The sequence below is a fragment of the Notechis scutatus genome, chromosome 15, assembly GCF_049901735.1.
Source record: "Notechis scutatus isolate UNSWTSFEM ecotype Mainland chromosome 15, rNotScu1.2, whole genome shotgun sequence".
Classification (NCBI taxonomy): Eukaryota; Metazoa; Chordata; class Lepidosauria; order Squamata; family Elapidae; genus Notechis; species Notechis scutatus.
This window is the reverse complement of record NC_142023.1, coordinates 4114272-4127677: the sequence shown is the minus strand read 5'-3', so window position 1 is coordinate 4127677 and position 13406 is coordinate 4114272. Positions and strand designations below refer to the sequence as shown.

Genomic DNA, 13406 nt, shown 5'->3' with positions numbered 1-13406 from the left:
TGTCTCTCCTGGTCCTTCTCTTCACTAGACTAGCCAGGCCCAGTTCCTGCAACTGTTCATGGTCTGTTTTAGTCTCCAGTCCTCTCATCATCTTGGTTGCTCTTTTCTGCACTCTTTCTAGAGTCTCAACCTCTTTTTTATAATGTGGTGACCAAAACTGGATGCAGCACTCTAGGTGTGGTCTTACTAAGGCTTTATAGAGTGGTATTAGTACCTCCCTGGATCTTGATTGTATCCCTCTGTTAATACAACTTAGGATTGCATTAGCTTTTTTGGCTGCCGCCACACACTGTTGACTCATATTTAATTGGTTGTCCACAAAGACTCCAAGATCCTTCTCACAGTTACTGCTCTTAAGCCTGGTTTCTCTTAATCTATTTTGGTTTTTCTTGCCTAAGTGTAAGACAGGAAACAACAGATGGAAACTAATCAAGGAAAGAAGCAACTTGGAATTAAGGAGAAACTTCCTAACCATGAGGACAATTAACCGGTGGAACAACTTGCCACCAGAAGATGTGGGTGTTTCATCACTGGAGGCTTTTAAGAAGAGACTGGATGGCTACTTGTCTGAAATAGTATAGGGTCTCCTGCTTGGGCACCCCTGGACTAGAAGACCTCCAAGGTCCCTTCCAGCTCTATTCTGATTGACACCTTAAATTGACCCTAAAGTCAGCGCCACATTTGATGCATTGAAATTGCAGGCATATTTTGCTACCGCAACCAAATCATTCCATTCTTCTCCATCCATAAACCTGACCCACAATTTGCTCACAATGTGCTGAAAAACTTTTAAGCCAACTTGATGATCCTTAAGGCTGACGGACTGACCGTTCGATTTTTGTTTTGTTTTGTTTAATTAACCACCATTCCAAAGCAAGACAGGAATGTGATGAAAGAGGTGGCTTTTAAGCAATGTTGATAGACATCCCCAAGAGTCTCCAAGCCGAACAGGAAATGTCAAGAGACAGGAGAAAAAGGACCATCTGGATTTACTCTTTTTTTTTTCTTTTTTCATAAGCTTCGGGAGAATTCCAGGCTGTCCATCACAACTGAGCCTTCCTTTGGAAGAGGAAGACTATTCTCTCTCTGGTGGCAGGCTTAATCCCCAGATGATGGTCTGAATGACAGTCCAGAGAGAAAAGAAGAAGAGAAATGATGACCAAACTCTTTGTACATCCGCCAAGGGGGGGGGGGTGAGACTGCAAAGACAGCCCTGTTTAATAATGAGCTGAAAACTTTCCAGGGGTTGACCAAGATCCAAAAAAGTACTTTACAGTTATGACAATACAAAAAGGGTCAGGCTCCTCAAACCTGGAAAAATAATATCCTTTTGTAGATTCCTACGTAAGCAGTTGTTAGACACTTTTTTAAAAAAATGGACAACTTCCTGAGTTCTTCAGGTCCAGATCCAGAACTGGACTGATCCTGAGCTACATCAGCAGGGACAATTCTGCAGACAACATCAAATTTAGTCCGTGTGGGGATGGTTCATTCACAATAACCCAGGTGCAACTTCCTTGGAACAGGAAAAGGGGAACTTTCTCCAGATGTGGGAGGATCAGTGGTTGAAGGATGACCGTTGAAGACCCATCAACCATTGCTAGGAAGGGCTGCAGATGCAACATCTGAAACTGCTGAGGTTTGGAGTTTTTTTTTTTTTTTGAAGGCATCTCTGCATGGTTTGGTTAGCTCTTTTGGATACTCTTCTCACGGGGCTTTGTGGGTAAATCCATGGCTGGAATGAATGTCTGAAGAAGTCACAGGGAAGAATGCTGGTATGTGTGGCTGTTTCCATTGTGTCATGAGAACCGAGGAACTGGTGGAAAAATGGACTCATGTCTCAGCCACAGCAGGAAATGTGTGCACTGCCAACTCATCAGTTGGGGGGGGGGGAACATGGGCATTGGCAGATGTTCAGTTATGCCAAAACATGACCCAACACTGTTCTTGCCTTGCCACGCAACACTTTCAAGATTGTTTTGTGGGACAAGAGGCTCCTTTCTCACCTTTTCCCAAAGAACGTTAGTTTCCCACACTTTGGACTACTCATTCTGGCTTCCAAAAAGGAAAACGGAGAAGCTTTCTAAACCAAAGGTGTTTTCAGGAGACCAACGTCAACAGAGAAGTTACAACCTTCCATTCCTAAATTTCCACACATTCTCTCTCCTTCTCTCTTTGAATTTAGGGATCTGTACAGTGACCTCAAATATTTTGGCCACCTCATGAGAAAGAAGGACTCACTGGAGAAGAGCCTAATGCTGGGAACGATGGAGGGCAAAAGAAGAAGAAAGGGACGGCTGGATGGAGTCCCTGAAGCAGTCGGCGTGAACTTAAATGGACTCCAGAAGATGGTAGAGGACAGGAAGGCCTGGAGGAACATTGTCCATGGGGTTGCGATGGGTCGGACATGACTTCATGACTAACAACTGTAACCTCTCCCCTTCCTATGAACCTTTCCCCCCAAAAAATGTAGCTTCTGTAACAGGGTGGACAAACAGCTCTATTTATTTATTGGAATTTGTCAAACAAAAACGAGAACAAGAATAAGAGAGTAAAAATACAATGACAGGGACGATAGGCACGTTAGTGCGCTTATGCATGCCCCTTCTACAGATCCCTTAAGTATGAAGTAAGGTCCATGGAGGTCAACCTGTGACTGAAACTGTGAAAATGTGCAGCTGAGACAACTGAATCAGGTTGGGCATTCCAGACTTCGACCACTCTATTACAGAAATCGTATTTTTTACAGTCAAGTTTAGAACAATTTACACTGAGTTTAAAGCGATTGTTCGCATATATGTTATTTTGATGAAAACAGAAAAAGTCATTTACAGGTAAAACATTACCTATAATTTTGTATGCAATACTTAGGTCTGATTCCAAGTGACACAGTTCTAAGTTACCCAGACCAAAAATTTGTTGATGTCACTGAACTACAACTCCCAGCCTCTAGTAGGGCAATTGGAGGTTGACGTTTAACAATTCCTATGTAGATACTCCAAGATCAATACTCTTGATCTGGGGCCTCTCATGTAAAGTTGGGCCAAAGAACCAGATCCTAAGTTCTCAGTAAGCTCTTTCTAACCAGTCAGCGTTCCTGAGAGATGAAACAATTGGAGCACCTCCTGAAATTGTTCTTGAAGATGTTCCTCCAGAGTACATTGATGAAACCAGGGGTGGGATTCTACCGGTTTGGACTGGTTCTATGGAACCGGTTGTTATGCTTCTGCGCAGTTCAGAAAACTGGCAAATCATGCCCCTGGCTGGCCCCTCCCCTCTCTGCCCGCCCCTCCCAGTCAGTCCTTATTGCACATGCACAACATCAAACACATGTACATTGCTGACTGCATTCTCTCCCACCCAGTCACTCCTTAAGGTATTTCTTTTTTTCCCCTCTCGACGATCAGCTGTTCCAATGATCAGCTTTGCCTTAAGAAATACCTGAAGGAGAGGAGAAGGAGAAGGAGAAGGAGAAGGATGAGAAGGATGAGAAGAAGAAGAAGAAGAAGAAGAAGAAGAAGAAGAAGAAGAAGAAGAAGAAGAAGAAGAAGAAGAAGAAGAAGAAGAAGAAGAAGAAGAAGAAGAAGAAGAAGAAGAAAGAAGAAGAAGAAGAGAAGAAGAAGAAGAAGAAGAAGAGGAAGAAGGAGGAGGAGGAGGAGGAGGAGGAGGAGGAGGAGGAGGAGGAGGAGGAGGAGGAGGAGGAGGAGGAGGAGGAGGAAGAAGAGGAGGAAGAAGAAGAAGAAGAAGAAGAAGAAGAAGAAGAAGGAGGAGGAGAAGGAGAAGGAGAAGCAGGAGAAGAAGAAGAAGAAGAAGAAGAAGAAGAAGAAGAAGAAGAAGAAGAAGAAGAAGAAGAAGAAGAAGAAGAAGGGAGAAGGAGGAGGAGAAGGAGAAGGAGAAGGAGAAGGAGAAGGAGAAGGAGAAGGAGAAGGAGAAGGAGAAGGGGAGGAGGAGGAGGAGGAGGGAGGAGGAGGAGGAGGAGGAGGAGGAGGAGGAGGAGGAGGAGGAGGAGGAGGAGAGGAGGAGGAAGCAGCTTACCCAGTCACATGGTCACACCCACCTAGCCCTGCCCACAGAACCGGTTGCTAAAACATTTTAATCCCACCCCTGGATAAAACCCTACCATTCAAGGCTACTAAAGAATTACTGCTTGTCTCAGATCATTCTTGGGTTTGAGGCCCAAAACTTCACTGGAGTCCATACCCAGTACAGCTCAGGAGAACCACCCAATAGGATCCATCCCAGAATAAAAAAGTTCTTACCTTCCTACCGGGTGATCCAGGAAATCCCGTCAACCCAGGTAAGCCCATGTGACCCTGGTAACCAGAAGAAGGGATGGCTTTTATTTGACCCGGCCACCAGAAATCTTAAGCACGAATGAACTTCATACGTCAAATCTTCGCAAAGATTTATCTCAGTGACATGGTCATAAGAGAACGAGGGATTGTGATTGAAAGCTAACATAGCTTCTCCTTCCACCCATGCAATTTTGACAAGTTTGCAGCCCGTATTACATCAGAAAGATAGCTTCTGGGCATTGGTATGTGCTGGTTTTTTGTTTTTTTTGTCTTGTACTATTCAGTCTTCTTTTGATATTTTTGTACAAGGGAATCACAGAAAAACCTCTGCCATTCAGAGGATTAAATACATCATGAACTAATGTCAGATCGCTTCCAGGAGCTCTCCCCCTTCAGGCTAATCCCTTGAGACTGTTTAAGCATGGCTCTATAAATGCTAGTTAATCTGGTGTTTGTCTACCATTGCCAAGGACCTTCTCCTCTCTTCTGGCACATTCAGAAGGTCAGAAGAGAAGCAGAATCTTCTTCCACATCCACTGAGAGGATTGGAGAACAATCCACCAGCCCGTAAATCAAGTTAACTGCCATAAATATTTGTGACATTTCCTAGTCCATTGAGAAGCGGGGAAGAGGAATGCCAAATCCTCATGACACAGCACACTCAAAACCAAAATGCAACTACCACACTTAATACAAGACTGAGGGCCACTTTACCTTCTGACCATCCCATGCTTTCCCAGGTGATAATCCAGGGTCTCCTTTCTGGCCCTGAAAACAGAGAACAAAATTTAACGCCACTGCAAGAGAACACAAAATACAGCAAGACGATGGTTAGGAGGGAGCCCAGTTTTTGTCTTATGTCAACCACCACATCCATTCCAGTCTTCATTCCCTTAAGACGAGACAAAGGGGAGGAAGAATCAGAGAAGCAATATTTTGGGCTCAGGGATGTTGGTTTGCCAGGTTCCTCTGCCAACGTTGGACTACAATTGGATTCCTTCCCACGGTTGGCCTCCAAGACAGCTCTACACTGAAATATTAGCACCTTAAACATAGATGTCAGCACCAAACTTGAAGTTGCAGTTCAGAAGATTGTATTGCTCAAGCTTATATGCAAGAATCTAGTCAACTGAAGTTCAATGCTAAATTGGCACCAGATAAGGGTCAATGGGATTCAAGAGGGGTTGGACTTAGATCATTTGTGGAAACGTAATGACTCTAAGCCAGTGTCTTGTTTAACTCCACCCCCAGCTCTGTTTGCTCTTCTCCTGCATTAGACCCCCATAATATAATCAGAGAGGTTCATAATGTAAATTTTGAACTTCCAAATAGGCTTTTGACATTTTTCCAGGTCTTGAGCATAGTGCCAACTTGGGAATATTATTCTTTTTCCTTCTTTCTCTTCCTCTCTTTATTTAGCTAAAAAAAAAGTGAAGCCGGTCAAATAAACTCATGGAGACTTCAAGAACTGATCACGTTTCCTTGGCAACAATGGGTTGCCGTTGTCTTCTGCAACATGGAGAGGCGAAATAAAGACTGCAACAAGCCTAAATAGAGTTAAGCATGTTTTAGTAGTTAACTTTATCGTTGTAGTTTACTTTAGACCATGTGATCCAAAGTGTCGTGTGTTCATCTAATTGTAGGATCCTTTATAGCTGTGCCAATGTTCTGTTGATGACTCCCTTTTGGGGGGGGGTGTCTTTGAATCAGACTCTTTCCTGCCAACTACAAGGTCAGGTCCAAGCAATTCTCTAGTAACTTTCCTACGAAGGGGTTTGCCCTTCCCTACTCATTCCTCGAGTAGAGAGAAAAATTCACACATTTGGCTATGTTGCTCAAGGCAGAACTACAATTCAGGTCTTCTGGTGCTGGGGCCTGGGATTTCGGCCACCAGGCTAAACTGGTCTTCATGATATCTGGAGAACATATATATTTGGGGAAGGCTAATAGATTAAAAGATGTGTGTGACTGCTACTTTTTTTCCACCTTTTTCTGGAGATAGCTTCTGCAGCTGAGTTGTCGTCACGTCTTCTGGTGGCCTCCTACTCCCCAAGGCATTCTTCTCTTGCATTTGGAGCTTCTATAGAGGCCCACATGCTTGACCTATCTTGGGTCACCATTCGATGTAAGATACAAGGTCTATTTAATCAGTGGGCTCCTCTGAATGCAACAAACCCACGATTCGGTGTAACCTACTAACTTCAGAAATAACAACACCTTTCCTGGATCTTCTTCAATCACTAGAGAAAATTGTCTACAGTCACCCAAGTCAACCGACTTTGGGAGCATCAGCCAAACAAATTTTATTAAAATGGATAAGTTTCACAAGCTACCTGTTTCCTTCTGCTACTGATTTTTGGGTTGTGGGAGCTTCATCCCTAGAAGCTTTCAAGAAGAGACTGGACCTGTCAGAAATGGTGTAGGATCTGCTTGGGTTGTGGGTTTGACTAGATGACCTACAAGATCCCTTCCAACTCTGTTATTCTGATTCTGAACTCATCAGCTGGAAAGTCCACCTTAAACTGTTTCAACTCCTACCCTCAAAATGACGCTATAGGGCACTGCACACCAGAACAACTGGACACAAGGACAGTTTTTCCCGAACGCCATCAAATAATTCCCTCCACACTGTCCAACTATTTACAAAGTCTGCACTACTATTACTGCTAATCTTCTCATCACTCCTTATCATCCATCCCCTCCCACTTGTGACTGTATGACTGTAACCTTGTCGCTTGTATCCGTACTATTTTTATTGACTGTTTCCTAGTATGATTTGATTCCTTATTGAACCTTAGGACTATTAAGTGTTGTACCTGATGATTCTTGACTCTTGATGAATGTATCTTTTCTTTTATATACACTGAGAGCATTTGCACCAAAGACAAATTCCTTGTGTGCCCAATCACACTTGGCCAATAAAGAATTTCTATTCTATTCTATTCTATTCTATTCTATTCTATTCTATTCTATTTCTATTCCAATTTCTATTCCAATTTCTATTCTATTCCAATTTCTATTCCAATTTCTATTCTAATTTCTGTTCTATTCTATTCATTTTTTATGTTGTTGCTGCATTGGCTGCTACAAAACCGGATTAAAGAAGGTGGTATGTGTCTGGGATTCCTTTCGCACTTGATGGCCAATGGGAGCTGAGACTCAGCACCAAGGACCTCTCAAGATCTAAAACACAGCCATAACCCCCACACACACAAAAAACACCCTTTTCCCTACCAATCTTCTGGGTGCAACTTTCAAAGCAGGCCCAGATATGACTCATTATCAAAACAGTGACAATTCTAGGAAGTTCAACCCAATTTCGTAGCCAGATATTCACCCAACGTGGCAATTTTGGAGGATGTTCAGCCTGCATGCACCCCAAGTAACTATCACACTCTCGTGTTCTCCGTCACCTCTTGCTAAGGATGATAACCCATGGGAACCCAGTTTAATAAAACCCGGTTTTGTGCAACCAGCGTGGATTTTTCCAAAAGCGTTCTACTTCAGGAACAAGTTCTAAATTTTAAAAAAAGATCATAGGGCTAAATTCTTCCTTCTTGCCTTTCTCTTCCTTTCCACGCCTCTCCTCTTTCACTTTAAATCATTTTAATGAGGCTTTTTCCAGTCCTTTGGCCCCCCAAGTGACACAGAGTTGGCAAAACACCCATTTTCCCCTAGATCAAAAAGGTGGAAAGTTTAAAAAAATAACTTTATTTTTCATGTTCACTGTCTTTTCCCATTAAGACCGTTATCCAAACCCCAGCAGGTTTCACACCTGCATCCCAAACGCCAGGTGGGACTAGCCAGAGAGCCAGGAGCAAAGTTGAAAGCTTTTGGTTTTTGACAGGATGCTTTTTTATTATTAATAATAATAATAATAATAATAATAATAATAATAATAATACCACACGAGAAAGCATAAATCCGGACGTCCTCTGGTAAGGACATCGATACAAATTGGAGAATTTAGAAAGCTGGGGGATTATTATTTTTTTATTATTTTTCCTTTTTGTTTTCTTAATGGTCTTCCTTCTTCAGAGGTTGTAACTGTACCTTTAAAAATGCTGCCTTTTTTTTTTTTTTTTTTTGGACTGTCAACATATCTCTCTAGTGCCTAATTCATTTAGATGAGTGGAAACCTTTCTTTTTTCTTTCTTCCTTTTTTTTTTTTTCCCAAAAACCATCAAGCAAACTAAAGACATTATATAGTTAGAGGGAGAGGAAGAAAAGGCTGGGAACGGAACAGGAAGGAAAGCAACTAGAACAAACACTGCTCGGTCCATGCCCTCTGTCCCAAATTTGCAAAACCTTCTACTTAATAGGCAGGAGAAGCCTGCTCAGCTGTTTGGAAAGAAATCCTAGAATTGGACATGCCCCTGAGGGTCATCTAGACCAATCCTATCCAAAGTGCAGGGGAAACTCATGGACTTTGCTGTCTTGCGCCAACCTTTTTAAGAACTTCCAGAAATGGAGGAACTGGCCAAATCCATAGCTAGACGGTTCTACTCTTGTCCTGTCCTCCTCAAAAGTGTCTTATGGAAACAGAGAAGGAGGGTGTGTAGAGAATAACTCCACACTTCTATACATCTATTCTCAGTTATTCAGGTCGTGGTTGTCCCAAAGGTGCTTTTTTTTCCAAGAGGCAATTGGACTTTTTTGAAGATGTTTCACTTCTTGTCCAAGAAGCTTCTTCAGGTCTGACTAGATGGTGGGGAATGGAAGGATTTATCCTCCTTGCAGACAGCTGGTCATTTGCATCCTTTTAGAGGGTCGTTGAGGCCACTTGGAGGTTTATCTGTGTCCTCGGGGACATCTGAGTGGCGCAAATGGGTGTGGAGCCTTCTTGAAACTGTTGAAAGACCCAACACAATCTACAACACAGTCCTTTCAACAGTTTCAAGAAGGTCCCACACCCATTTGCACTACTCAAAAGACCCAGAGATAAACCTCCAAGTGGCCTCAATGACCCTCTAAAAGGATGCAAATGACCAGCTGTCTGCAAGGAGTATAAATCCTTCCATTCCCCACCATCCAATCAGAGCTGAAGAAGCTTCTTGGATGAGAAGCAAAATGTCTTCAAAAAAAAAAACCAAGGAAGTCCAGTTACCTCCTGAAAAATCACCTTTGGGATCCCCTTTGGGTTACACATATGCACATAGACGTTTTCTCCCTTACCTTCGCACCAGGTGGTCCAGGTCGGCCAGGGTTACCATGAGGGCCAGAAGGTCCCTAAAGGAAAAGAGGCAAAGTCTGAATGGAGACCCGGTGAGCTTGCAGCAACCTTGAGCTATCATCCCTATCTCCTGGAAGCCGGTAAACTCAGCCCATGCAGGCTGATGGGCACATGAGGAACTCCATGGCTTGTTCATTCCTGTCCCACCGCCCCTTCCTCCCCTCCATTTCCCATGGAGCTTGGACTTACCCGTGGTCCTCGCTTGCCAGGAAGGCCCAGGATCCCAGGTAAACCAGGGGGACCCTAAAAAGGAAAGGAAAGGAAAGGAAAAGGAAAAGGAAAAGGAAAAGGAAGGAAAAGGAAAAGGAAAGGGAAAGGGAAAAGGAAAGGAAAGGAAAGGAAAGGAAAGGAAAGGAAAAGGAAAGGAAAGGAAAGGAAAGGAAAGGAAGGGAAGGGAAGGGAAGGGAAGGAAGGGAAGGGAAGGAAGGGAAGGAAAGGAAAGGAAAGGAAGGGAAGGAAGGGAAGGGATTGGAAGGAAGGGAAGGGAAGGGAAGGAAAGGAAAGAAAAGGAAAGGAAGGGAAGGGAAGGGAAGGGAAAGGGAAAAGGAAAGGAAAAGGAAAAGGAAAGGGAAAGGAAAAGGAAAGGAAAGGAAAGGAAAGGAAAGGAAAAGAAAGGAAAGGAAAGGAAAGGAAAGGAAAGGAAAGGAAAGGAAGGAAAGGAAGGGAAGGGAAGGGAAGGGATTGGAAGGGAAGGGAAGGGAAGGAAGGAAAGGAAAGGAAAGGAAGGGAAGGGAAGGGAAGGGAAGGAAAGGAAAAGGAAAAGGAAAGGGAAAGGGAAAAGGAAAAGGAAAGGAAAGGAAAGGAAAGGAAAGGAAAGGGAAGGGACGGGAAGGAAAGGAAAAGGAAAAGGAAAAGGAAAAGGAAAGGAAAGGAAAGGAAGAAAGGAGGGAGGATATGGGAATGAGGAAGACAGGGAGAGGGATGGAGGAAGAAAGGAAGGAGGGAAGGGGAAGGAGGAAGATGGGAATGAGGAAGATAAGGAGGGAGGGAGGGAGGGAGGAGGAGGAAGGAAGGAAGGAAGGAAGGAAGGAAGGAAGGAAGGAAAGAAGGAAGGGAGGAAGGAAGGAAGGAAGGAAGGAAGAAAAAAATACAAGTTGCTTAGAGTTTAAAAAAAGACACATCTTCCCATAATTACACTTATCAAGGTCCTTGTCAAACTAAACAACAGAGACTTAGTCCTAGCCATTCATTTACTGACATTACAGTGGCACTGAAAAAAAATGTGACTTTAGGACCGTTTTTCACATTTACGACTTTTGCAAGTTTCTTTCTTTCTATTTATCTTTATCTTTCTTTCTTTCTGCCTGTCTATCTATCATTTTCTCTTTCTCTCTCTCCCTCTCTCTCTTCTCTGTGACAGCCCCTCAAGTATTGGAAGACAGCTATTTAGTCCAGAGGTGATATTCAGCTGGATCTGACCGGTTCTGCAGAACCAGTAGTGGAAATGTTCAGTAGTTCAGAGAACTGGCCAATACCGCCTTTAATGGGCCCCCGCCAACCCCATCTCTTCTCTGTCTCCCATTGAGTCCCACCTGATCGGCTGGGTCTCCTTTGGTTGCCCTGCACAGAAGAACGGAGCTGGAAAGAAGGTTAGTGGGGTGGGGAGGGAAGGGAGATTTTGCAGTAACCTTCCCCTGCCACGCCTGCCACGCCACGCCATGCCTACCAAGCCACGCTCACAGAACCGGTAGTAAAAAAAATTGAATCCCACCATTGATCTAGTCCTTTTCTTCATTAGACTAGACATAGACTCCTCATGAAGGGACCCACACGTCCTAAAATTACTTTTATCGTGCCAACACCCCGACATTTGCGTCTGACAATCACTGTGTGGCACCACCACACAACTTTTCCTCGCTCCGAGCGAACTTCCAGGGTGCAATCAATTCCTTGGGTTGGTGGAAAGCCAAATGGGAGTTTTGGACACGTTTGCTTCCAGTAAATATATATATATATATATCCCCCCCTCGGTTGGACTTCTGCATTGTATATTTGCTCTCCTACCCAAACGGTCCTCACCCCTTTGCTTTAAAAAGCAGACAGGAAAATGTGCAGAGCTGACCCCTTCAAGATTTGCCCTGCTGCAGGATAATCCTACTCTCAGTGACGTGATCTCCCAGCTATTTTATGGTGTACAGTTTGGGGAGCAGTTTAAGGCTAGCTTTAAAAAAAAAAAATGACCCTTCTGAAGGGTTACGGATGTACGAGGTTAAATTCTTCAGATTTCGGCTCTTGCAGCTGCAGGAGGACCATCCAACTCCACTTAAGCTTTAATTATTCTTGGATTTTTCTCTCTCTACTTTTTTGGCAGCCTCGGGCGGGGAGAATAAACGAAGGTGTCTCTCGGAAGATTGATGACCAAGTAGCTCCTTTTTGAATGATGATGCTATATTTTTTTTTCCTTTCCTTTGTAAGAGAAGAGGCTGAGTGAGAGAGACCAGAAGACTGAAGAATGCTTGGAAGCTGACTCGGACATCTCCACAGAGTGTGTGCAAACTTTTACCAAAAGCGGAACTTAATTCTAAATGGGGTTGACATTTTTCAAGCGAGCAGGTGGGCACAGAAGGGCCAAAATCCACAAATGGGCTTAGCTAAACCAGTACAGCTAATCCTCGTCTGACGATCATCGTTGAGCCCCAAAGTTTCTTTTTAAAAAAAAAAAAATACATGTTATTAATTTTCTATGAAGTACATTTCTTTCCTTTAAAAAAAAAACAAAACTTTCATTGTGCATTTTCCTTCGTTTTACATCGCAATTTCAATTTGGCAACGACGATATGCTGGTTGTATCAGCACCTTTTAAAAATAGGCATGATGTTATACATCCTAGTTACGCCCATTTTTCTCTTTTTTCCATACAGGATAGTCCATAGAAAAAAGAATAAATCTTGATATTATACAACGTACTTATATCCAGTGGTGCGTGGAAGGGGAAAGGCACTGTAAAAATCTCCATTCCTTCCCCGCTCCTGGGGGATGATTAAGGAGTGAGGAGGGAATGGCGATTTTACAGTATCCTTCCCCTGCCACACCCACCAAGCCACGCCCACTAAACCACGCCCACAGAACCGGTAGTAAAAAAAAAACATGAATCCCACCACTGACCAGAAGGCAACACAAAAAACAGGGGATTGGACTAGAAGACCTCTGAGGTCCCTTGCAGTCCTATGATTCAGGAAGGAAGGAAGGAAGGAAGGAAGGAAGGAAAGGAAAGGGAAGGAAAGGAAAGGAAAGGAAGGAAGGAACGAAGGAAGGAAGGAAGGAAGGAGCCCTCTCTAAGCAGTTTACAGAGTCAGCCTCTGTCCCCCAACAATCAGGGTCCTTGTTTTATCCCCTTGGAAGGGAGGGGAGGGAGGGAGGGAGAAGGAAGGAAGGAAGGAAGGAAGGAAGGAAGGAAGGAAGGAAGGAAGGAAGGAAGGAAAGGAAGGAAGGAAGGAAGGAAGGAAGGAAGGAAGGAAGGAAGGAAGGAGCCCTTTCTAAGCAGTTTACAGAGTCAGCCTCTGTCCCCCAACAATCAGGGTCCTTGTTTTATCCCCTTGGAAGGGAGGGAGGAAGGGAGGGAGGGAAGGAAGGAAGGAAGGAAGGGAGGGAGGAAGGAAGGAAGGAAGGAAGGAAGGAAGGAAGGAAGGAAGGAAGGAAGGAAGGAAGGAAGGAAGGAAGGAAGGAGGAAATGGATGGAAACTAACCAAGGAGAGAAGCAACCTGGAATTAAGAAGAATTAATTGAGGACAATTAACCTGTGGAACAGCTTGCCACCAGAAGTTGTGGGTGCTCCATCCCTGGAGTTTTTTAAGAAGAGAGTTGACAGCCACCTGTCTGAAATAATATAGGTTCTCCTGCTTGAGCAGAGGGCTGGACTAGAAGACCTCCAAGGTCCC

General features: G+C 43.8%; 1 protein-coding gene across 1 annotated transcript in view; it reads right to left on the bottom strand.

The window, feature by feature from the left end:
- COL27A1 (collagen type XXVII alpha 1 chain) overlaps positions 1-13406 on the bottom strand; it is a 151035-nt gene that overhangs the window by 116742 nt on the left and 20887 nt on the right. The window contains exons 4-7 of the mRNA XM_087944256.1: positions 9718-9771; positions 9471-9524; positions 5010-5063; positions 4260-4313 (exon numbers count right to left, since the gene is read on the bottom strand). Of these exons, the coding sequence (XP_087800382.1) occupies positions 4260-4313; positions 5010-5063; positions 9471-9524; positions 9718-9771 (216 nt within the window). The remainder of the gene's footprint in view (positions 1-4259; positions 4314-5009; positions 5064-9470; positions 9525-9717; positions 9772-13406) is intronic.